The sequence below is a fragment of the Habropoda laboriosa genome, unplaced genomic scaffold, assembly GCF_001263275.1.
Source record: "Habropoda laboriosa isolate 0110345459 unplaced genomic scaffold, ASM126327v1 scaffold151, whole genome shotgun sequence".
Classification (NCBI taxonomy): domain Eukaryota; kingdom Metazoa; phylum Arthropoda; class Insecta; order Hymenoptera; family Apidae; genus Habropoda; species Habropoda laboriosa.
This window is the reverse complement of record NW_017100286.1, coordinates 751,896-775,472: the sequence shown is the minus strand read 5'-3', so window position 1 is coordinate 775,472 and position 23,577 is coordinate 751,896. Positions and strand designations below refer to the sequence as shown.

Genomic DNA, 23,577 nt, shown 5'->3' with positions numbered 1-23,577 from the left:
TGTTTATTAATCATCCGTTGAATATAACGTGTAAATTTGATGTAGTATGTAAACGTCTCGTTAATGTACACGTTGACAAACATTACTACCCAATTTGGTGAAGCTAAAGGGGTATGTACTCGACGCGTGGATAGAGTCAGATATGCTCGACACGTGGTTGTCGATATTCCAGGCTCCTGCCGAGAAACACAGACCTCCCAGTGTCATCCGACCACCATGTGCACAAGAGTCTCGGTGAAATCCCTCTCAGGTTTTGAAATTGTCTTCTATTTGTCGTGGTGGGTATCACCGAAACCGAATGGCGTGTAAAAAACAGTAAAACCGTCCGAAAGACCAACGCACGGTTTACACCTCCTCGGTGTGCATGATGGAAATTTAAATAGATTGTTTCGAAGCGACAAGTGCGCGGCACGTATGCTCCGCGGGAGAGACTATTTGAAATTGCTCCCTTTTTCCTTTTTTTCTTTTTTTTTTTTTTTTTTTTTTTTTTTTTTTTTTGAGGAAATAAATTATAACAGGGAAAATCGATGACTTTTACCAGCTGAGAAAATCAGTTATTGAACTTGAAAATATATTGACGAAGTTTTGATGGCTGTCGGTAGTTACGAACGGTGTAAGACTTACCAAAAACAATAGCAATTGTAGCTGTATTTTCCTTTGTGGCTGTCACCTGCCCTTATTGCTTGACCAATTGAAGTAAACCCACGTCTGGCACTCAACCAGAGTGCACCAGGCGTGCGCCCATTTCGGACGAATACGACACCCTCACTTTTACGACATTTCACATATGCCTCTTGAACTCGTTACTGTTTACTTTTGTTCAGTGCTTTGCGTATTCAAAGGTAAATTTTGAACCAGTAGGAGCTGTGAGTTTCGATTGAAATTTACGTATTTTATATTTGTAAGTGACATTAAGGAAAACGTATTGGATTTATTAAAAATTAAAAGTTTTGAACATCATTGTTTTCATATCTAAGATATCGTAGAGCCATTTCGGCCTGAAAATCATGTTTAAGGAATGTGAAACGTGATGCCCTTCGAAAACGTATGTAACCTAGGGATATACGTATAGAATGTTAAGATTGGTTGATTGTTATTTGAAGTAAAGATGACTTACATCGACAGGAAATTGAGGTGGATAAACCCGAGTTTGTGCTATGTGGAAATATACACTGACTGTGACTTGTGGTTCAGGGTATGCTGGAGTGGGTACACTCCAAAGAACTTGATAAGTACAAACTTCGACAGTGTGCTTGTATCGAAGACCAATGAATGTTACATGAAACATCCAATCCTTCAAAGCCTAGAGAAACACTGTATAAAAATACTCGTCTGAAGATTTATCAGGATTAGATAGATTCATAGAATTTTTACTGATAATGCATTCCATGATTCCATTTCGTTAATTACACTTTCTAGACCGTTTCGTGTGTTAAAACTTCCACATGTAGGCCAGTCGTTACCGAAGTAGCCTAATTTTCGTGTAGTCACGCCAGATCGCTCGTCGAAAGTTAATTCGCCCTATTAAATTTTGCATTTATAAATTCTACGATTATAAAATTAATCATGTTTTCTTGCAAACCATGTTTTCGATTATCTTGAATGCCTTCAAAAGTGTCTGATCAACGAATCTTTTAATGAAATCTGTCACAGTACGATAATATTGATAAGGATGGTGACAATAGGCCAAATTTTTAGGCTGAATATTATATGCTGAGCGTCGCTGTTGTACAATCATATTTACAGGATGTGGAAGTCGTAGAAAACAATATTTTCTTCGAGCTTTCGAAAATTTATTTCATCGAACTTACATACATACGTCATTGCGTTCGTGTTAAAAAAAGAAACGACAAAATCGACGACTTCGTGCTTCCGCTCGTGCGTGTTTCTCTAATTCCTATGACGATTACTTCGCGATATACATACATACATACATACGCCTATGATTGTATACAAGATACACGAATAAAACGCACGATACAATTAAATTATACGAAGACTTGAATTTAGACGAATAACTGTCTAGAATACGATATATTATTAAAATTTATGTCAAGTTAACAGTCGCTCTTCGAGTTATTAGGATGATCATGTTGAGACCGTGCTGCCTTTGTCGACGCTTCCAAGCCTGTAACAGCTGCTAAAACTTGGAATAAGCTTTCCATTAATCTACTAAATATCTCTGACATTTCATCGTCCTTTCGTGTAACCACAAAAATATCTAAAAAAGAAAGAAAGTAAGATTCGATAGTTAATCTCGATGCTTATTTATTTTTATATGATTTAAAATATGGTTTAATAAATTACCAGATCTATCTAGCCCTAAGTATTTGCAATACATATTAACAGCAGTCGTTACGTCATCGTCATCATGAAAAGGATCTCCTGGCCACTGAGCTCTATGTAGTCTTACAGCTTCAAGAGCGGGACACCATCGTGCATTTCTAAGTAATTCCGCGACACGAGCAACTTCTTCTACAGCACCAGTGCCGGGCAAAGGACTAGGACTAGGTGTTGGAGTTGGTGTTCCTCTTTCGCTCTCTGTACTTTCTTCAAGTGCTCTACTCAGAGCAATCTTCATATTTGCAATCTCTGCAGATATATCTTGAAGAGGAATTTGTACATTCCTTACAGCATTCATAAGAGTACTCAGCATCTTGTTTGAAGCTTCGATTAATAACAGCAGTTGAAGGTGAAGCTTGTAAAGTGCTCTGCCTAAGTCTAAGAGCATCTCTTCAAGGCCTGCCTCTGTGGTGTGACCTCCACCTAATGCTAGAAGTTTTGCAGCTGCTTTAACTGCTTCCAAGCACTACGGAAAATCACGTGTTAATGACAAAATTTGATTTGTACATTTAACAAGTAAATACTTACTTCAGTGGCATGATCTTTTTTGTCGAGAAATGTTTCAAAATGTTCTTGAATTTCTAACATTCCAAATCGTAAAGATTCGTTCCATCTTTGATTCACGAAAATAGCCATCGAAAACCAAATGAAAGGTGGTTCAGCTTTCGAACTAAGTAGTTCAGCGTGACTAGATAAATGATAGCCTAATTGAGTCGAGGCAGGACTGCCGTTACACAATAAGGCACTAGCTTCTCGTGTAAGAGTAACAGATTTACCGCTTACATCCTGGTAGTAATAATAGAAAATATTATTATTAATACTAAGTCGTAAATTAGATTAATATGGTTACCCTTAGGATTCTGCTCAGTAGTTGGAAAAAGTCCAAAGGATTGTACAGAGATTGCGGGATGAGATTTTGAATTTGTTGTCGCCAATTTTCTTCTGCGTCGTCCCTCACAACTTGTCTAAAAGGCATTAACGCTGACAAATTCGGCGATGCATTGCAGGGTGTTACATCTCCTAAATCTCCTGCGCTAGAGCCGCTGCATACGAAATGACAAACAAAAATCAATTAAACATGCCTTTGATATGATTCAACGAGAAACTTACGATGTGTCAGACCTTGTCGAAGAATCATGGCGTGTACGACTAGGTATTAAAGAAAGAGACGACGGTGGGAACATTCCCGGAATATTGTTTACTTCTTGTCCGGTTCCAGATCCACCTGGTACTTCGTCTAAAGGTGATTCTGAACCAGCCTCATCATCTGACGACTCTTCCGCAACACCGCGCTATCATTTTAATATGTATTTAATATGATTGTATTGTTATTACTACTATTTTATTCTAACCATTCCAAATAAATCACTATTTTACTTACCCGACTGGTATGTTTACTAGATGATTGAGTCTTTTCACTTAAACTCTCTTCAAATTGTCTCAGACTTGGTTCTCTTTCTTCCCCTTCGCTCAGAGGACGACGCCTCACGCCCCAGTTGAAATTATCGGTACTTTCACCCTGTAAAAGATGAAAAATGTTTTAATTAAAAATATATGTTAAGTTAAATAAATTATATATAAGTGAGCAGACTTAATTGACATACTTACTTCAACACTTTCGCTTTCATATTCAAGGAAATCAAAATCTTTAAATACACCAAATTGTTCATCATCTCTTCTAGAGCCTCCGCTCAAATCGTTGTTTGCGCCAGAAACTTCTTCCGTTGAGGAAGCCATGGATGATTGTCTTTCCATTAAATCTGAACTTTGACTGAATATTACCTGCATTACAAAACATTTGTCTTTAGTTAACAGAATAGAAACATAGGAAAGAAACAGCAACAGGATCCTTAACTGACACAACATTTCAATTTTTCTCTTTACTATGTGATAATGCTGTGAACTTTAGCGATTATTGTGCATTTACGTGTTTAATACCGAATTGTCGTACGTATGTCCCGTTTCAACAACTGACATAGCGGTAATATAATAATTACAACGATGCACGCGTACATTGTATTTTGATACGCCGTTTTTTATACGATTAACATGCTACACAAAAATCTACTGCGCATTAATAGTCCTACGAAAATGAGAATAACTTTCCTTCTGTTTTCAAAATTTTGTGCAAGTCAAGTCATTTGTACAAAGCGTATGAAAGCGTGAATATAGTTGTATCGATTGGACATCACATATGAGTATAAACAAATGTTTTCTTTACTCTTGTGATAATGAGTGCAGACTGCTTTTTAAAGAAACCTGTTACCTTGCTATATAATGTCATTGAACTAATGTGTTCATCCTAAAAAGATGTACATAACCAGAGTCAGTTCAAAGATACGGCTCTTGTTAGAAAGCTATTCAAGTGAAATATGTAACACACACAAATTTTAAAAAAAATTTCCAGTTTAAATAAAAACTTACAGATGGACTCTTTGGTAATCCAACACGTTGACCACATGTTGTTAGAAGATTTACCAGGCATTCTCTAACACGACCCTGAAACACAAATTTTAAAAATATTCCATATTTATATATTTTATATTATTCAATATTTTTTAATTTACCTGTGACATCCATGGTCTTTTCCAACCAGAAACCGCATTACTATCAGCTGGTGAAAGAGATAACGAACACCGAGGAGAACTAAGCGACTTTTCTTCAACGCCTTGGCGTATTAACCATCGTCTACCGATTACCGGGGTTTGTGATAAGTCGAATGTGAAATCCATAGTTCTCCCTATTCATAAATGAAACGTAACAATTAAATTTGACAAACTTTTAATATAAAGATTAGCAACACTTAACAAGTTAGTAATACATTTTAACAAGCACTTGTTTTACCTTCCTTTAAAATTACATATTCGAAAGTTGAAAAGAGGTAATGCATTTAAAGTATAAAACAATACAAATTTTAAAAAATTCGAAAAATTTGGGTTCATTTCAAGGGAACTACATGATTGTAAGAAATTTTGTTTAAAAAAATAGTAACTATATTTCGTGAACAATTTACAGCCTATTTCTATTATTATTTTTATCGCAACCTGAGCATCATCAGATAAGCAATCCATGCAGTGAGCGTGTTCCGCATTGTAAGAGGAAAAACAAAACTTAATAATTTTCAACGTTCACTTCCATGCAAATTATATCTTAAGGTGTATTATTTTACCGGGTAATTCTTTTTTGGTAAATATCTCGGTATCGGTGAAACTTGGATGTGGAGATGCTATTGAAGATTCCCAAGATGAACCGTGCACTGATGTAGGTGGTGCTACTAAAGTTGACGATCTTGTGACTACCAGTTTTAATATTTTAAGGGCTTCTTTCCAATGGGGACCCTAGCATTACATTATAGTAAAAATAAGCTAGCAAAAATATTATAGCTTGTCTACTACTAAAATAGGCTTTTCATCATACCTCAACGTATTTTGAAATCACTCTGAGTAGTTCCGTGTTAATTGGTTGCGCAGCTTGCGAAGCTAAATCAACGTAATGTAACATACAGTGTATAATACTAAGCACAGGTAACGCGACACTTCCTGGACCTTTCTCCAGTACTTCTACCAGGAAAGCAAGCATATTGAAACTGAGGTGAGCATATGTGTCATACAGATATTTGACGACACATTTAGTCCATTGAAAGCTTTCTTTGCTGAAGGTACGCCGGCTATATAATGTCATCACGGTACCCAAGTTTTCCAATTTCTTTCCTTTTTCAGCACTCACCTATAAATAAAAATATATTATACATTTATTATTCACAATAGGAGATGTGAAGTTCCTATTATATATGTATGTTAGCTACCTGTGCAATGTTTTCTGCGCTCCTGATGCACAATTCATTAGCGTCTTCATAATTCAGAAGCATATAGGGAAGTAATGATACAACGTTCATTGGAAACGCAAGACTTTGAGTAGGATCAACGACAGGTAGATCCAATAGCGGAGTGAATTGAGATAATAATGTTACGACGGGTTCATATGTGTTTGGACTAGTGCATCCTTTCAATAATAATGCATGTACACCAGGAAATGAATTCCATCTTAATTGCTGCTGCAATTTTTCAACTTTATCTCTAGCATCTGGTCGATCTAAGGGTAATCTATGTAATACACGACTAAGCAATCTCAGTGCCAAAAGAAATTCATGCTCATAGTCTGATTCGAGCAAGGATACCGATAACCAAAACAATTGTGCTAAAATAGTCATTTTATCGTCCTGTGTCGCTGAATCGCCCAATAATTTCAAAGATTGAGCTGATCTCGATCGTGAAAGATTAGAATTGGGATATTTGTTGCACCTGTTATCTAATTCTATAAAAAATATTAGAAATACATTATGCATCATAGTTTACTTATAAATCGTTATTAAAGTGTACAAATGATACAAACCTTTTATTTCACTTGCTGCTGAATTTCCGCCACTTGATTTTTTCATACAATAACTAACCGAGTAGCTGGTACTTCTTGTATGACCGCCTTGATTTAAATGAGAAAATATATGTGGACCAGCTGGATATCCATTGCCTCCTCCTGGACTTCGTTTGCCACCAATCAAACCACCCGAAGCTGGATCTTTATTATTCAAATTTGGCGTTGATTTAAATATTTCCTTCATAAAATCTAGAGGTCGGAAATCAGATTCTAACGAGTCGACAGCAGCTTCAAGAGTTAGTAACAATTCTGTCACATAGCCCTGTAAAATATATAAAATAACATAATTAATTACTGTAAAAATATTTAAAAAAATAACATTATTACCTGCATATCTTCTCCTTGTTCAGCGACTGTTTCTACCAATCTAGACAAAATATCAGATAACATTCGAGAAGTAATAGGAACTCGTAATGCTCTGAATACTTGAAGAGATCTCCCTGCATAGTGTCTAGATGAACAGGATAGACCTAATTGCAACGCGGTTTGCGCCCATCGTTGACTAACTAGTGCGTGGGGCAAAGAATCTCTAAAAACCCGCAATACGTGTCGCAATAATACTGTCAGTTGTTCAGCACTGCGAACCCACCACACTTTAGCAGTCATGTCCTCGTAATTCCACAAGGGTTGATTTATCCTATTAAAAAAATTGCATTTATAAATTTTGAAAAGGTATTGACACAAATATAAACATACCTAGATGCTAAGAAATTGATCAAAGATTTGATCACATCTTGGATTGGCATGTTTGGGCCTGGTTGTGGACCAACCCAGTTATTTGCATCTTCTGGTGTAACAATAACAGGTGGCACAGTGCTTGTTGATCCTGATGTTGCAGACCAATTGTTGCACACAGATGACTCTATAGCATTAACATTGTTCTCTTAATTACTTGCATAACTAACAATACATAAACTCAAAGAAATGTTAATTTCTCACCATATCCATGAGAATTCGAATAATCCTTACAATTGTCCATGACTGATTGATTTACGTGATTCATTGATAAGGGAGGAGTAGATGTCGAATTAGGAATAGGCGAATGGGTAGGTGTTCCACTGTTAGAAGGTGGAAGTGGCGGTGGAGGAGGAGGAGGTGGTGGTGGCGGAGGAGCTGAATTGAACGTAGAGGATTCAGGTGGCGGAGGTGGTGGTGGTGGCGGCGGTGGAGGTGGGGGTGGAGGAGGGGGAGAAGAAGAGGGTGGTGGTGGCGAAGATGATGGAGGAGGCGTTGTAGGAGGTGGTGCTGGTGGTGGACCGTACAGATAACTGTCAAACTCTGGATCAACTTCGGTGAAGTTGTGCTCGAGTACCGGCAAAGCTGGCGTAGAAAGACCTAAGCCCAATTGTTCAGTTTTCGATGCCAACAATACCCGCGCTACGCCGAGATGATCGCGATGATCTCCGAGGACGACCAATAGATTTAACAAAAGACAACGACAGTGATCCCTTACGAGAGGTCTTGAATGATCCAAGCCAAGGAAAACTATATGCAACATTAAAGGAACATGAATAGCCCAGTCAAGTTGTATGCCATCAACGATAACATCAGTGAGCAGCATAACGGCAATGTTGCATCTGAAAATTACAATAATAATTGTAACAGTAATAACAATTTTTTAAACGTCCAAGACGGATGGTACATGTTATATACAACAAGGTCTCCCACCTATGGAATCCACTTATAGGTTGTGAACTATCTGGTAGATACTCTGTTAAAGGCGCAAAGTATCCGCCGTACTCGGGCATCGGTAGAGGATGTGGCTGAGGAATATCAAACTTTTCTCCACCACATGAAATCTTTCCATTTACTCCAGCAGGTCCGTTCCGTGTACCATAACAAGATTCGTCGGTAGTCAACTGAAATCAGGCGCGAAATAGGGGGTAAAGGGATGTCGCGTGAAGTTTATAAAGTCAATAAATCAATCAATGAACCTCGGCTTCTGTCGTAGGAGTGGACAAATCATCCGGAAGAACTGGCGGACCGCTCGCAGTCCTTGTTTTTTCCGCCCTTGGGGTTTGAAATCCAGCGAGCGCCCGTAATGCGGTATCAGATTTAGAACTAGGAATAAAAAATATAAAAATATTTATAAATCAAATAAGTGTTAAATTTTTCTAAAAAGAACAGTTAAAAATCGTGAAAATTTAGAATATCGATATTAATTAGTAAAAGTCATACCCGGTTTTAACAGGATCCTCGCCCGAGTGTCTTTTGGTATGAATGGTACCTTTTTCGACTCCCAAATCGCGCGGTGGATTACCAGGATCGGCAACAGGAGCATCGCTGTGAGAGGAAGCTTTCCTCATGCTAGTCAATCTATAGAATGGAGGAGTTTCGGTTCTTTCGATCAAACAGTTCAAAGTTTCGACTGTCTGTAATTCAGTCATCATCTCGTCCACTAAACGATCTGGTCGAGCTCTTGCTAGGTACAATACAACGCGTTTTGCCTAAAATATATAATCAATGATTTAATGATATCAACAAAAACGATGAATTTTCTGATGAAATTTTCTGATCCAACAATTACGTACATATGGCAAGAGTTCTTGCGGTGCCATTCCCGAGACGATAATTAAATAACGAATGATAACTTTTAGATTGTTGGGCCAACAGCCACATAAAGTTGCCCAAAGTTCTTCCGTCTCTTTAGGATGTTCATCAGAGAACTGTATAATGAAATTCCTGTTACTATACTGTTACAGGTAACCACGTTACATCGTTGCTTGGCATTGATAGTAATATAATTTAAAAAATTTTTTAAATAATTCAAAAAATGTCGATTTTTATTTTTTTCAATTATGCCACTATCAGTGCTATGCAGCGATATGTTGTACACGGTACCTTGGCAGTTATGTAAAACAAGTTATTCAACACCATTTCCGTTGCTTCGGCACTGCCCCAACCCTCTCTGCGTGCTCCACCGCGCGACATATCAGTAGCATAATACTGATCAAACAAATATTTTATAATAAATTTCAAAATATTTGTCGACAAGTATAACAGGGGATGATTTAAACGAAATGTTAGTGTATTCAAGAAATTTACACAAGAAAATTGTTAACAAAATATCATTTTTAATCAAAATTGATATAAAAAGTCTATTAAAAAAAAAAAGAGTAAAAAAATTGGAAATAAATACAACCCTTAAGACAAAAGAAACCACAGGGGGCGTAGCTCAGATGGTAGAGCGTTCGCTTAGCATGCGAGAGGTCCCAGGATCGATACCTGGCGCCTCCAGGATTCATTCTTTTGGTCCTTTAGCCAAAAATGGATTATATTGCAATAACAAAATGACGTATGCAATACCGAAGGGGGCGTAGCTCAGATGGTAGAGCGCTCGCTTAGCATGCGAGAGGTACCGGGATCGATGCCCGGCGCCTCCAAAAATTTTCTTTTTAATCCTTTCACTAAAGCTAGATCACATTGCACCTTAAGAATGACATTTCAAGTGAACCAAATCGAAGGGGGCGTAGCTCAGATGGTAGAGCGCTCGCTTAGCATGCGAGAGGTACCGGGATCGATGCCCGGCGCCTCCAAAAAATTTTTTTTTAATCTTTTGACTAAAACTAGATCACATTGCACTGTAAAAATGACATTTCAAGTGAACCAAATCGAAGGGGGCGTAACTCAGATGGTAGAACGCTCGCTTAGCATGCGAGAGGTACCGGGATCGATGCCCGGCGTCTCGAAAAATTGTTTTTCAATCCTTTGACTAAAACTAGATCACATTGCATCTTAAGAATGACATTTCAAGTAAACCAAATCGAAGGGGGCGTAGCTCAGATGGTAGAGCGCTCGCTTAGCATGCGAGAGGTACCGGGATCGATGCCCGGCGCCTCCAATAGGTTTTTTTTGCATATTCTATGAAATTTTTTTTTTCATTTCTCCTATGTTTCTAAAAAGATTTGTTAACAACGAAGTTGAAGCATTTTTTTATCAATCGTGTCATTATTAAAGAATTTTAACAATCATCGTGACTATTTTATTTATTTAACAAAGTCTATCCTTCTCAAAGAGTAACATCAATCCCCAGTTTGAAAACGTGTTAGAAAAAATTCTAGCAGCTAGTAGAATAACACGAATGGTACATGAAATATGTTTAATATAAATTGCATTTAAATAATTCATAAATTGTTTAAATTGTCGATACGTTGCATATGCATTGTAAAACACGAGCTAAAGAAGCTGCAAATGGTACCTAAGTATCATCCAAGTAGTACGAAAGAGGCACTAGAGCAGTCAGACGAGTTCTTAGAACTAGCGTCTGACATCTCCTAAGCTGTACTACTGAATTATGAATCTTCATCTAGAGATCCCTCGTTTTCACGTTGAAAACGATCTTTCAAAGAGTGTCAATTAAAGGGGGGCGTAGCTCAGATGGTAGAGCGCTCGCTTAGCATGCGAGAGGTACCGGGATCGATGCCCGGCGCCTCCAAAATATTTTTCTTTTTGATCCTTTCACTAAAACTGGATCAGATTGCTGCTCTAGAATGGTACTTGAGATAAATCAGATCGAAGGGGGCGTAGCTCAGATGGTAGAGCGCTCGCTTAGCATGCGAGAGGTACCGGGATCGATGCCCGGCGCCTCCAAATATTTTTTTTTTAAACAATTAAATAAAAATTATTTTTTCCTATTCTACATATATAACAGTTTACATCCCTACGGTATTCTTTCCGATATTGATACCATTTTACATCTGTGAACTATCAATATTGTTATTAAAAAAAAATTAATTTTAATACCAATTGCAAACGGAGGTGGGATTATTTTCTGATTTTTAATAAACGATCTGTACACCTACTTGGTAATAACTCAACGGATTGGAGGGTGGTGGTACATTTGGATCCACCAATTCCATGTTGTGCAACCAGGGCAGCAAATATTGAAGCAATAATTGCCGAACCTCCCTTCTAGCCGTTTGAAATCTGTGTGTAATTTCTGAAAATGATACACGATACAGAAATGTATTAGTATCGTTTCTTTGTTGATTGCTTCCTACGGTAAGGTATCGGTTGATTTACTACGGCCTCGCAATGCGGTATTTAGGTCACTTTCATCGCTACCTTTAAAACAGATTACTGACTTTGCATATTTTTATCATTGAATTGATCGAAATGTTCAACACTTGCTTGCTGTTAATTGATTGATAAAAGTGTTATCTTAATTAATTTAACGATGTTCAATAATAACATCGATGTTGACAATTTTTATCATATTTGTAAGCTACGTTGCTACATCACTTAGCAAGTGTATTGTAAAATGATGTAACGGATAGTGAAGCTCTGTACTTGATTTTCAATTAACAAGTATCAAGATAGTTATCAAACAAAGGAGCTTGTATTTAATACGTGTAGGGTGTCGTTCGAGTTCTATTCAATAATACCATTTATCACTGTACATTGGAAACGGTGCTTGAAATTGGTGCGACAAAGTATATTTTCAATGCAAATATAGAAAGTAAACTGGAGAAAGAGGTATTAGGCTGAGTTATAAATGGATGAATTATTTCTAGCTGACTGCTAGCAAAAGGTTTGAGCTGTCTAATGTAAGTCCGCCTACAATGCTGTACACGATAAACATTGTAAAATGGAAACGAACAAACGACTGTATAATTTTATCAACAGTATTCGTTATTCCAATATTTTTACCAGTTATCGTAATTGAGAAACATAATTCGAATAACGAAAAGAATTTTTTTAAATAATTCAAAATAAATAAAAAAATAAATGAGAAAATATTTACGTCATTTTTTTATTCGCATTTTATTACGTTTCACTAATGAAAAAAAAATTCTTCGAAGGAAAGTAGCTAATGAGAGTTGAAAATTTTCACCGGTAAAATTATAAGAGGGTTGTGCATCATTCGAGATTGCAAAAAATTAATATCACATGGATTCATCATCCACGAACTTCTCCTGCGGAGATTAATATACATCTAACGAAGGATGGACGATATAAATTACAATAAATGAAGACGTACTACCACATACATTAATCCAACGAAACATCGTTCCTTTTTCTTTCATACATTTTTCCAGTAATGAAGAAAATGAATATAATTTGACCGATTATCTCTTACGAAGTTACTAAATTATTTTCCTTCAATATTTCTAAGCTACTTACTCCACGATAATCGTTTCCTATTCGATATTTACAACCCACGTACATAAAGGGCTGACAAAAATTAATTGGAACGAACCAATAACACCGAATGGTAAAAAAGGGTACTTTTTATTGCTGAAAAAGGCTCTTGAACCTTTAGGTTGAAGAAAAGAAAACATTTTCGTTGCAACGCAAAGGAAACTTACCGCTGAACATAGGCATCGTTAACTCCGGATGCAACTGAGCGAGCTGACGAGAAAGATACATTTGATTGCGACAATACGTGGTCGATAAAAGTACGTCAAGGGTGCCACCCCTAATTGTACCACTCGAGGACATTCCGCCGATAGGATTACTTTGTTGCCCCGGTGCAGAAGTAGCCGTGGTTGATGAACCGCCAACAGGGTCATCCTGACCTAAAACAAGAACCGATGGAATTATTACAGACTGTGCTTCGCGCCAATATAACTCTGAAAGTAATTTAAACGGTAACTATGTAACAGCTCCGGCGTATTCGAGGAAACGGCTGAGTATAATGGATGTTCGATATACCACGTTATTATCGTGGTATTTCAACAAAATGAACCGCTAATTCAATTGTGAGACACTTTTGAAAGAATCGATCGAACGAGCTAGTTTTAAATTCGGATTAAATAACAAGAAAAATAGAAAAAAGAAAAAAAAAAGAGTACTCCGTTATGCGAAATATCTCTTCTTCGCGGAAATTTTATTGGAAAACATCGCGGCTTTTGTTCTATATTAAATTTCGGATATTAAATAAAAATAGATTTTTGTTTGGAAAAATCGGTCGATTCTGAGAATCGGAATGAAATTGCAGAAACCGAGGACAAGTACGTTTCCCGAGTACCGTCTGAATAAAATGTGCGTGCGCGGATAGAGTGACATTTTTTTTAAAACGATTATTCGAAGTGATAGAACCGCTTAATCGCCGCGTGACATTGTGCATTACACATCGCAATTCGACGATAAATAAAAAGCTTATCATTTTTTTGTCGACGGGTTTCACGTAACCGGCGAGAATTCGTATGTATATCGGCTTGGTGCGCAGAAGCTAGATGCATTGGACTTTATCAGGAACGGTTGCCGATGCACCATGCAGAAATAGTCGAGCCGGCATCCCGATGTATACTACTTAACTTTGCGTTTGAAACAGCAAGAATAATAAAAAAATACGCAGAAAGAGGATAATAAAAATTTAAGAAAAACTTCTCATTTTTCGTATTTCTATTCATAACTTTTGTTCGAGAGTTAATATAACTTGGAACTGACATCATGAACAAGTGAACTGCGTGGATGACTTTCACCGTAGAATTGTGGCAGAAAAAAGTGTTGAAATAATTGAAGTAAAAGATTGTTTAAAAAAAAAAAGAAGTTTCTTCGTTTAATATTGTAAAATGAAATTATAGTAAATCGTGTTCGTTTGAAATTAATACGAATATATAATTAACAGGAGATAAATGAATTAACAAATTACGAGTAAAGTTTGGGATTAAATTGCAGATTAAATGCTCGTCGAGTGCGGCGGTGATCGAAAGTTTCGCGGAATATTCTAACTCGAGATTATACTGAATTTTGCGCGAGTGAGATTATAAGCTTCGAGGGTCTGTAATAAAAGATGGACTTCTTCATCAACCTTTGAAGACGTCAAGAGAGTTTGGCAACACTCCAGCACAGTTTTTCATAGAACGTTAAACAAACTTCGTCCGCTTCTGTTCGCGGTTGATGGAATTCGATAGATTGCACGAAGAGACCGAAAACAATTCGACCGCGTACACTGAATGCAAATTGAAAGAAATCTAATAAAACACAAAGGACGAATTTAAAATAAAAAGACATATCGATACAAACGAATGAAAAGTATCGTTCGTCGCGATAATGATAAAGTACAAACGAACAACAAGAAGTACAATTTCAATTTACGAAGAATACATTTTTAAAAAGTTCGATGATTTTCTCTCAAGTGATATTTCTCGACAATTATCGTCAGATTATTCTATATCTTAGAATATCACAAAATACACATCGTTTTTGTTTCACATCGCTTCGAAGGTTTTCTACAAATTGAAAAATAGCAGGTTTAATATGCTGCACGTGGAAGATATAAATCGTTTGAAAATGTATTCGCATCTGTGGGATGTCAGTTGATGAAAAACGAAAACGTAAAAATATTTGTCGAACGTGACGCGTGAACCGCGAACGCATCCTGCCGCCGCGCCGATCAAAATCGATGACCCTCCTTGTCTGAAATCATCGCGCGAAAATGGTCCACGCACAAAGAGACCTAGTGGAGCTCGACCTAACAGAAAACGTATTACGTAGCGTCCAATTATATTACACCCCCATGCTCGTCTACTTCGGTTCACTGGGAAATTGTCTCTCGGTGATCGTGTTCTTTGGAACGAAACTCTGTCAATACTCGTCGAGTATTTATCTCGGTGCATTAGCTATAAGCGACACAGGTTTCTTGATATCGGTTTTCGTTGTCTGGTTGAACATGGTCGAAGTTGGCTTGTTCAATCGACCAGGTTTCTGCCAATTTTTCATCTACCTAACTACACTTTGCAGCTTCATGAGCGTTTGGCTCGTAGTTGCGTTCACCATTGAGAGGTTTATAGCTGTGCAATATCCACTCTATCGGCAGTCGATGTGTACCGTCGCCAGGGCAAAACTAACGGTCGCTATATTGACCGTATTGGGTGTTATTCTGTGCAGTCCGGTTTTATGGTTTTCTGCACCGCGGTTACAACATAACGAAAAGGGAAACGTGACCGAGTGCCATTTGGCGGAGGGACTGGAATCTTGGGCGATCGTTTACAATGTGATCGACACGGTACTAACTTTCGCGATACCATTCACGGTGATCATTATCCTGAACGTGCTGATTGCACGGGCTATCTATAGACATATCAAAATTAGAAAATCTCTGACCAACGAACCGCGCATCGTGAAAGAGAGACAGCCGTGCGTGCAAAACTTCCGGAACAATTTGGCGCAAACGAAGATCACCAAGATGCTGCTCGTCGTCTCCAGCGCATTCCTCTGCTTCAATCTGCCTGCTTACGTTCTGAGGATTCACGCCTTTTTACATGTACGTGTGTTGAATAGATAGATAAAATATGGGATATTTCATGTTTCTTGCGTTATGTGCGATCTCTTCGTAAATATTCGATGTAAAAAAACATAGTTTCAGGAGGATAATAATGCACCTCGATCGGTCGAGATGGCGCAACAAGTTTGTAACTTGTTGTTCAATACAAACTTTGGGATTAATTTTATCCTATATTGCGCAACGGGACAGAATTTTCGGAGAGCGATACGATCTATGTTCTTGAAACGATTTCACCGGAAAAATGTGACTGTAACACAAGTGTCGAATCAAGGAACACAAAATGGTGAGTACACATGAAACCGGTAGGATAAAGTTAACTTTGGTAGTTGTTGTTTTTGTGGATAGCAGTAATCGATTTAAGAAAATTATATTTATCCTCAGTTTCGAGCTTCACACGGCCTACTTCGGGAACGACACGTCGTCATGCAATTGTATTTACTGAGCCATGGGAAGAATTTCATGAGCTAAATGTTAGAGTAAAGAATGTAACATCTATTTAAGACGTAATATGATCAATATCACTAAAATTGTATTTTTCAAGATATTACTACATAAGGATTCTTATACAAATGTAGTATTAATTTCTTGTTCGAAGGGCGAAGTGAGCGGGCAAATCTTATAAACTTACTGGTCTCCGGTTCTGTAGCTGGAAGTGGACCCACGTTCCCGAAAAACCTTTGATCCAACAACTGGAGAAGTTGAAGTGCTGCGTCGTGAACGGGGGCACGGGGACAACCCGTACTCATTAGGGTAACGTTTATGATACTTGTATAATGATCACAAGGATATTCTCTGCAAAAGAACGTTAAAAACACTTTGTATCATATTTATGTAACGAGGAGTGATCGAATCTTTTTGTACTATCTGATAATTTGATATCACGGTTAAAAATAAACTTTTCGTAATTTAACGTATTTATGTATACGAATGTGCAAGTACTTTACTAACCTTGCGCTAAAAATTGTTGCCAAGGCAAGGAAGCAACCATCAGCTACTTGTGGAGCTCCAGTATAACATCGGTCGACTACCCATTCGAGAAGGGTGCCAATATCGGGGTTACACTCCAACAATAAAACTACTGTTTCTCGAGCGAGGGCATAAATCTGAAAATTTGTGTTGAACATGTAAAAATGACAATCCCTTAAAAAATCTATATTAAACGTGAATCGTGAATAATCTGAAATTTACTTTTTCATCCTTGCTGGCTAATAGTAGATCTAACCATTGGTATAGTATCGCTCCTTCTTCTGAAAGTGATTGAGGATTAAAACAAGGCCCGCAACATAATAGACCGCTCATAGCTTGCAACGCTGAGAGCTGTAATTCTGTACAAGATTTTTCTTCTTCCTGTAATGAAGATGTAGTTGCAAGCGGTCGTCCATAAGGACCTGCCCAACTAGCGAACAACATGAACAAGTTCCGTCTCAAATCCCTTTTAAGTAACGTATGACATGTTTCCACTGAAATGCAAATATATGAATTATTTAAACATGTTATCATCACACGTGTTTTCTCCGTATACAAAATACTTACGTGAAAAACTCTTGATCATTTTTCTGATGAAATTACAGAAATGTAATTTAATGTCACGAACTGCAGGGGCTTCTTTATCAGTTTCATTTTCTAGATACAAACGAGCACCATCGATATACTCGACAAACGTTGGATGAAGCGATTGTGTTTCTCGATCTAATACTGCAGGACTATAAAAACATATGAACATAATTATTTTAATAACTTGTATAAAATAATGTTGAAGAAATATATTAAATTCGTCACTAACCAGATACCAAATGTTCCATACTCAGCAATCAATTCTAATACCCTTACTAGTTGCAATCTCAATGCATCTCTTCGCCTTCTACGTCTCATATTTTCCTGTTTCCGATCAACTGCCTCGCGAATATACGGAACTAATTCCTCCATTAAATCCCTAAAGATAATAATCACCGTTAGTAATATTCCACGCTAAATAAACCTATAATTTACTTACTTCAACGCATCGGCGTTTACTTTTCCAATCGCTTGCACAGCAGCATCTCTAACATCTACTACCTCGCATCTCAATAGAGGTACTGTTAATTTGTACAATGCTGCGGGACTTGCATTTGTACCAGGTGATTTGTTATCGCCTCGTTCAGCAGACAGACTATCCGGCGACGAGCTGCGAGGAAATTGAAATTTTTCATATTTTGCATTCTCTCTGAAAGTTGATACATTACAGACACATATAAATCGTGCGCGATCGTTAAATATAATTTCCGATTAAAGCGATCGGGAACGGTCGTAAGGCTAGGCAATAAATAAAAATACATGTACAAATTCGTGTTAGGCAGCGGCTTGATCAGATAGCTAAAAATGACTTGCAAATAAAGAAAAAGTTTTCGTAAGAAGATAAGTGCAAATTACCAACGACCGTTTAATCCCGGGTGACTTCGAAGCATGGTCGTTCGCAATGGTTAATTAGGCTCACCTGGTCCGCTTATGCCTGGTGTAGATGCCGGAAATGGACGGAACGGAGAAGCGACCCGGCAGGGTCTGTGCCCCGCCGAGATTCTCCAGGCTCTGACTCAACTCCTTACTCATGCACAACACACCAAACTCCACCGTATGCTGACCACTAGAGTATGCAATACAGTGTACCACCAATGCTCCTTGTATCAAACATTATTTACTGCTCAGAAACTACTACTCTAAGGTCCAGATGTACATGTGCGAGACAGTGACGAGTAGCATGCGAGGTAAAGAATGTTACAGAAAAATAAAGCGTAGAAATGTGCGCTTAAGAATATATGTGCGAACTTGAACCCCGCTCCCGAGTGCAAAGCGCGTCTTGGTACAAATTGGTGCTCCTCTATTTCGTGTGAAAACACCTTGTTGTTACTGGTATAACAACAGATTCCTGGAGGTGATGTGCATAATTCATGTGAGATTAGACATTCTTGCAATGTATCAGTCGTTAGAAATACAAATGCCACGTGCGTGCCACAACAGAGAATGCATGTCATAATCAAAAGTTATTATGATTCACAAAGTGCTATTGGAATTTTTATTGGAATCGTTCGAGACAAATAAACACCAGTATCCATAAAATGTTTCCGTGGTACACAACAGACATAAGCAGACACGACCCCACACCAATTAATACCAAATAATATTAATTCCACCTGATAATTGATTTTTTTTTTTTATATATATATATATGTATACGCCTAAAGCTCTAATGATTGAACTATAAACTCCACCATCTATGTGACCTTAAATCTAACATTGATTTATACAAACAACGTAAATTCAGAACTATGTAACTAACACACCACCGAACAGTATATTGATCTTTCGTGTTCTAACAGAATGATTTCGATGTCATTAAAATAATATTGTAAAATGATATGATATGATCCTGATGTCCCTGCAGTGATTTTTATTATTAACTTACCTGAGACTAAGATCTGGACTCGCACATCGTACAACAGGACTTGGAACTGGTGGAACAACTCTGTACCCAAAAGTTAAGTAATTCTTCCACACATGCATATACATGTCTCTTTCATTTACAGGTTTTCGAACTGCAGTTGAACTTCTTAATAGAGAGGCTCTATTGTCATTCACAGGGCTATAGAAAACGAGGGTAAGAACTTTTATTTTTGAGCAATTATAAACATACGTATTATTTAAAAAAAATTTAATACAGTCTTACGTAGGATCGATCACTGAAAAGAGTGAATTTATTCGAGTAAAAACTATAGGCCACGAATGTGCGACAGCAGTAGGGCACAGTGTAAGTACTCTATCCTTCTCTAAAAATGCAAACAGACAACTGCCCCATGGATCTGCTCCATTTAGATTTAGAGAAGAAGAACTCTTTGTACTAGTATCATCATGAAGACCTGCAAAATATTTTGTGTATTAAATAATTATACTAATCTGATAAATATAAGACTTAAATGATTGTGTAAAAAATATTTTGTCATCACCTGCTGTCCATACACAACTACTTCTTTCAGCTATCCACTGAAGATCAACGTTGGAAGTAGAAGCTGCTGCTGCTTTTTCAGCAGGTGGCAACATGTGATAACATTTCTCTAAAACTACCGGGCAACAAGCATCTACTACATCAATTACAGGTTGATCGTCTTCTAAGCCTCCTAAAAAAAAATAAGTATTTATTAACATTTTTATACTAATGTATATCCTAGTATAATTAAACTTACCAAGTGTTTTTAATAAGTGTTTAACTTCACGCAGTATGTGAACAGCTATTCTTCTAGGATAAAGTCGACAATTGCAAAGCATGACCAATGCAAATCCTTCTACTAAATGAAAAACGCTTGAAACAGGTTCTATCTTTTGTCCGGATTCACTTTTTTTAATGCTACCGTCTGTACGTGCATTTGTTCTTGCAGTATCTACTGACTGTTCTTTCGATCTTATGCTAGGACTCGCTAATGCATTTTTCCAGCTTGTAAGAAGTTGTAGAAGCATTCTCAAACCATTATCAACTAGTTGCGGGAAAGTATCCTGAACATCTCTAGCAAGAAATTGTGTAAATCCAAGAACAACATCTTGTCTCCAATCAGGGAAGTCTAATACCAAAGTTTGTAGACTTTGATATGCTAAGCCACGAAGTTCTTCGTCCATGTGAACAGTTAAACGGGACAACAAGTCTACTAATTCAGCACCCGTCATTCCATCGGGTATTAAACGAGGAACTGCAGCAACACATGTACGGAAAAGATCTATTCTGGGTTTCCGTTCACCAGTAATCATTTCGTCTGGTTCTTTATTCATATTTTGAGTACTTGTCATCATCAGTGGTCTACCATAGTGAACATCTAAAGCACGCAATATATCGACAAATACTCGTCGGACATGTGGAAAATACGAAGACATTCCTATACTCCTTGCAGTATCCTCTGTTAACATCTAAATTTTATAAAATCAAATTTTTTATCGGCAATATTTGTCAATTAATAAAACTATATACAAAACTATTTATGATACTTACTTTGTTAAGAAATGTCTTTTTAACACGCATAGTATTACCACTTGGCAATACACCCATTGTACGGGGCATAGGAGGTTCTCCTTCTTTCTGTTGCAAACTATCAGCTACAACTAAAAAAGCTCGAAGTCCAATACTCATACGTTCAGGAGTTAAAATTATTTTTACTGGTCGACCCACAGATAATAAATCAAATACTATTTCTCGCATTGCAAAGTCTAATCTTTCCTGAGCAATAAATTGAATAATTTTCACAAAAATATTTAAAGGAGTGTCACGTGGTACTACTGCCTTTGAACCTTTTGGAAACAAGGAATTTACTATGCTCTGTAACCGACTTTGAGTAGCTGAATTACTCTCACATTTAATACGTATCATGTATACCCAAAGCAAGCGGTATAGCGCCTCTGCAAAATAAGCGGAAAAAATGTTAAAAGTATTATTATTTATATATAACTATTTTTACACAAAAAGTCATACCTAAAGCAACACGACACATTTTAGGGTCTCGATTCTTCAAATGTGAAAGACACATTGCTAAAAAATAATGCCAATTTTGCAAAAAAAATGTTTTCTGACTGACACATAACAAACAAGTCACGAGAGGGAAAAGAGCTAATCTATGCTTTGACTTTGTACACATATCTAATGTTGTAGAATATAACATTTCGACGAAATTTTTTAGACAAGGTACATTAACTTCATTTTTTACAGCCTAAAATATGAAAAAAGGAATGTTTAGTATACATGTTAAAACATTTATAAATACAATATTATAAACTTACAGCGGCAACAGGAACAAGTATTTCAACGAAAAGGCCAGCCAAAGCATGTTTGACATCTTTATCTTTTACTTCTAAAAAATACTGTGCACATTCTTGCATAAACTGAAATGAGGCTTCAAATTCTTCTATTGGTACCATCTATAAATTATTGTTTGTTGTTACACAAACACATAAATTATGATAAAACGGTTATAAAATAATTTGTTTTTTAATTACCTTCACTCTAAAGAATTTCATTCCCATCAGTAATGAAATAATGCTCTGTGTAGTATGAGGTCCTGGTTCTTTAGCACGTAATTCTTTCAATTCAATCATGAAACGTTTCCTAACTGACATAAATCGAGATTGTGCAAGAACTCCTATTACTTCTGCATAAAGGTCAGCAATAATATGAATGTTTGCTGCATTTGGTTCATTTTGAATACTGCAATGTAATTGTACTCTTCTATAAAACACTAAATATTTTATACAATTTTTATTGCATCATTTCTTACCCTTCTCTGTATTTGAAATGCTTAAAAGCTATATTTTCTATGTAAGTTACTAAATCTTCATGACCAGGATGAAACGGTAATTGACGTAAAACTTCTATTAACATTAAACAAAATATAAATTCTACTGCAAGATCTCTTCGTTCTTGAAGTAAGTCTGCTTCACTTCTTTCAACTGTTTCTACACTTCCTGACACTATTGTATACATAATGCTAAAATAAAATATTTATTTTAAGATTTTCATAATTTTCAATGTAATAATAAGAAGGCGAATTTAAAACTTGATTTTACCTTTTTCCTTTTTGATCTTCTTTACCAGGAGCAGGTTTCTTCTGGTCACTACCTTGATCAACTAATTGACGTTCGTACCAATTAAAGAGCGCTCGTAAAATAGAAGGCAAACAATGTTCTGCAACTGAACCAAATGCAGATAACAACTGATCAAATTGTGGATCCTCTCCCCTTTGTAAAACTTTTGAAAGTGGCTTTTCCTATAACACATTGACTAGTAAAAATGTTAAATAAATAAATTAGGTATCAAATAAATAAGCAACTTACATGTTCTGTCATCACTGCTTCCATTTTTTTCTCTGCTTGAGAAGTGAATTCTGCAAATAAGGTACGCATTACAAATTCTCCAGGGCGTAGATCCATATCTCCTATTTGTTGTGGTTTCACTGTTTCCTTTTGAGCACCCCAAGGTAACACCACAGTTATTGCACTCACTCTACTAGAACTTGATTCTATGAAACCAATAAATTTCAATATTTATTTTGTATTGTATTTGTAAAAATAGTATGAATTGTGTGTTCACCATTGCCAGAAACTGAAGTACTGGCAGTATGAATGCTAACAGCATCACTACTTTCTCCTTGCGTTGCTCCATGAACAGTAAGTAAATCTTGATTGGGTTCAGGTACACTTTGAGAAGATGATTCTGCTGCTGCTTCATGTAATCCTTCGCCATGTATGGCCCTGGCTTCAGAGGCTTCTGATAGAAATAAAAGACTTGCTCATTGGGAATTTTTTACACTGAGTAATCTTCTAATTTGTTTAGTAAAAGTATAAAAATACAGTTTTTAAACATAAATATCTTATATGACCATATCTAGAAGCTACTACTATAGAAATATTCTTAGTTCTAACACTAGTAATTCTGCATCATGGTAGAAACTAACAGATGAAGCCCCATTCTGTAACGTAACAGATGCCCACAATGAACACTAATTTAATTATATTAAGCTTGATAGTTGACTTTCTGTACATGGAAATTTGAACAATTTAAT

The 23,577-nt window shown here is 36.8% G+C and overlaps 3 protein-coding genes and 6 non-coding genes across 9 annotated transcripts; 7 read left to right on the top strand and 2 right to left on the bottom strand.

The window, feature by feature from the left end:
• Positions 1 to 934: 934 nt before the first annotated feature.
• On the bottom strand, positions 935 to 1,738 carry LOC108573698 (A-kinase anchor protein 14-like). The gene is made up of 4 exons (XM_017936175.1): positions 1,583 to 1,738; positions 1,375 to 1,521; positions 1,118 to 1,303; positions 935 to 1,054 (listed from the first exon to the last, which is right to left on the bottom strand). The coding sequence occupies exons 1-4, from the start codon at positions 1,736 to 1,738 to the stop codon at positions 935 to 937; spliced, it is 609 nt and encodes a 202-aa protein (XP_017791664.1).
• A 319-nt stretch (positions 1,739 to 2,057) lies between these two features.
• Positions 2,058 to 23,483, bottom strand: LOC108573672 (protein furry). Its single transcript, XM_017936147.1, has 44 exons — positions 23,470 to 23,483; positions 23,106 to 23,299; positions 22,850 to 23,034; positions 22,583 to 22,782; positions 22,294 to 22,503; positions 22,016 to 22,223; positions 21,800 to 21,937; positions 21,495 to 21,729; positions 21,018 to 21,421; positions 20,224 to 20,935; positions 19,987 to 20,157; positions 19,710 to 19,899; positions 19,449 to 19,625; positions 18,483 to 18,629; positions 18,003 to 18,173; positions 17,793 to 17,942; positions 17,543 to 17,712; positions 17,198 to 17,469; positions 16,958 to 17,112; positions 16,638 to 16,801; positions 13,086 to 13,295; positions 11,580 to 11,716; positions 9,619 to 9,723; positions 9,309 to 9,443; positions 8,956 to 9,224; positions 8,712 to 8,838; positions 8,446 to 8,636; positions 7,717 to 8,354; positions 7,474 to 7,639; positions 7,105 to 7,414; positions 6,736 to 7,039; positions 6,149 to 6,657; positions 5,761 to 6,069; positions 5,513 to 5,681; positions 4,911 to 5,083; positions 4,768 to 4,842; positions 4,610 to 4,645; positions 3,952 to 4,125; positions 3,725 to 3,862; positions 3,454 to 3,635; positions 3,194 to 3,386; positions 2,872 to 3,129; positions 2,308 to 2,809; positions 2,058 to 2,221 (listed from the first exon to the last, which is right to left on the bottom strand). The coding sequence occupies exons 1-44, from the start codon at positions 23,481 to 23,483 to the stop codon at positions 2,058 to 2,060; spliced, it is 9,741 nt and encodes a 3,246-aa protein (XP_017791636.1).
• Positions 9,942 to 10,014, top strand: Trnaa-agc. The gene has a single exon. It is a non-coding gene; the product is annotated as a tRNA-Ala (tRNA).
• Positions 10,088 to 10,160, top strand: Trnaa-agc. The gene has a single exon. It is a non-coding gene; the product is annotated as a tRNA-Ala (tRNA).
• Positions 10,241 to 10,313, top strand: Trnaa-agc. The gene has a single exon. It is a non-coding gene; the product is annotated as a tRNA-Ala (tRNA).
• Positions 10,546 to 10,618, top strand: Trnaa-agc. The gene has a single exon. It is a non-coding gene; the product is annotated as a tRNA-Ala (tRNA).
• Trnaa-agc lies at positions 11,140 to 11,212 on the top strand. Its single transcript has one exon. It is a non-coding gene; the product is annotated as a tRNA-Ala (tRNA).
• Trnaa-agc lies at positions 11,295 to 11,367 on the top strand. Its single transcript has one exon. It is a non-coding gene; the product is annotated as a tRNA-Ala (tRNA).
• On the top strand, positions 15,154 to 16,661 carry LOC108573699 (neuropeptides capa receptor-like). Its single transcript, XM_017936176.1, has 4 exons — positions 15,154 to 15,988; positions 16,085 to 16,292; positions 16,391 to 16,512; positions 16,605 to 16,661. Exons 1-3 carry the CDS (start codon positions 15,161 to 15,163, stop codon positions 16,507 to 16,509), a joined length of 1,155 nt encoding a protein of 384 aa, XP_017791665.1. The 5' UTR covers positions 15,154 to 15,160; the 3' UTR covers positions 16,510 to 16,512; positions 16,605 to 16,661.
• Positions 23,484 to 23,577: the final 94 nt, after the last annotated feature.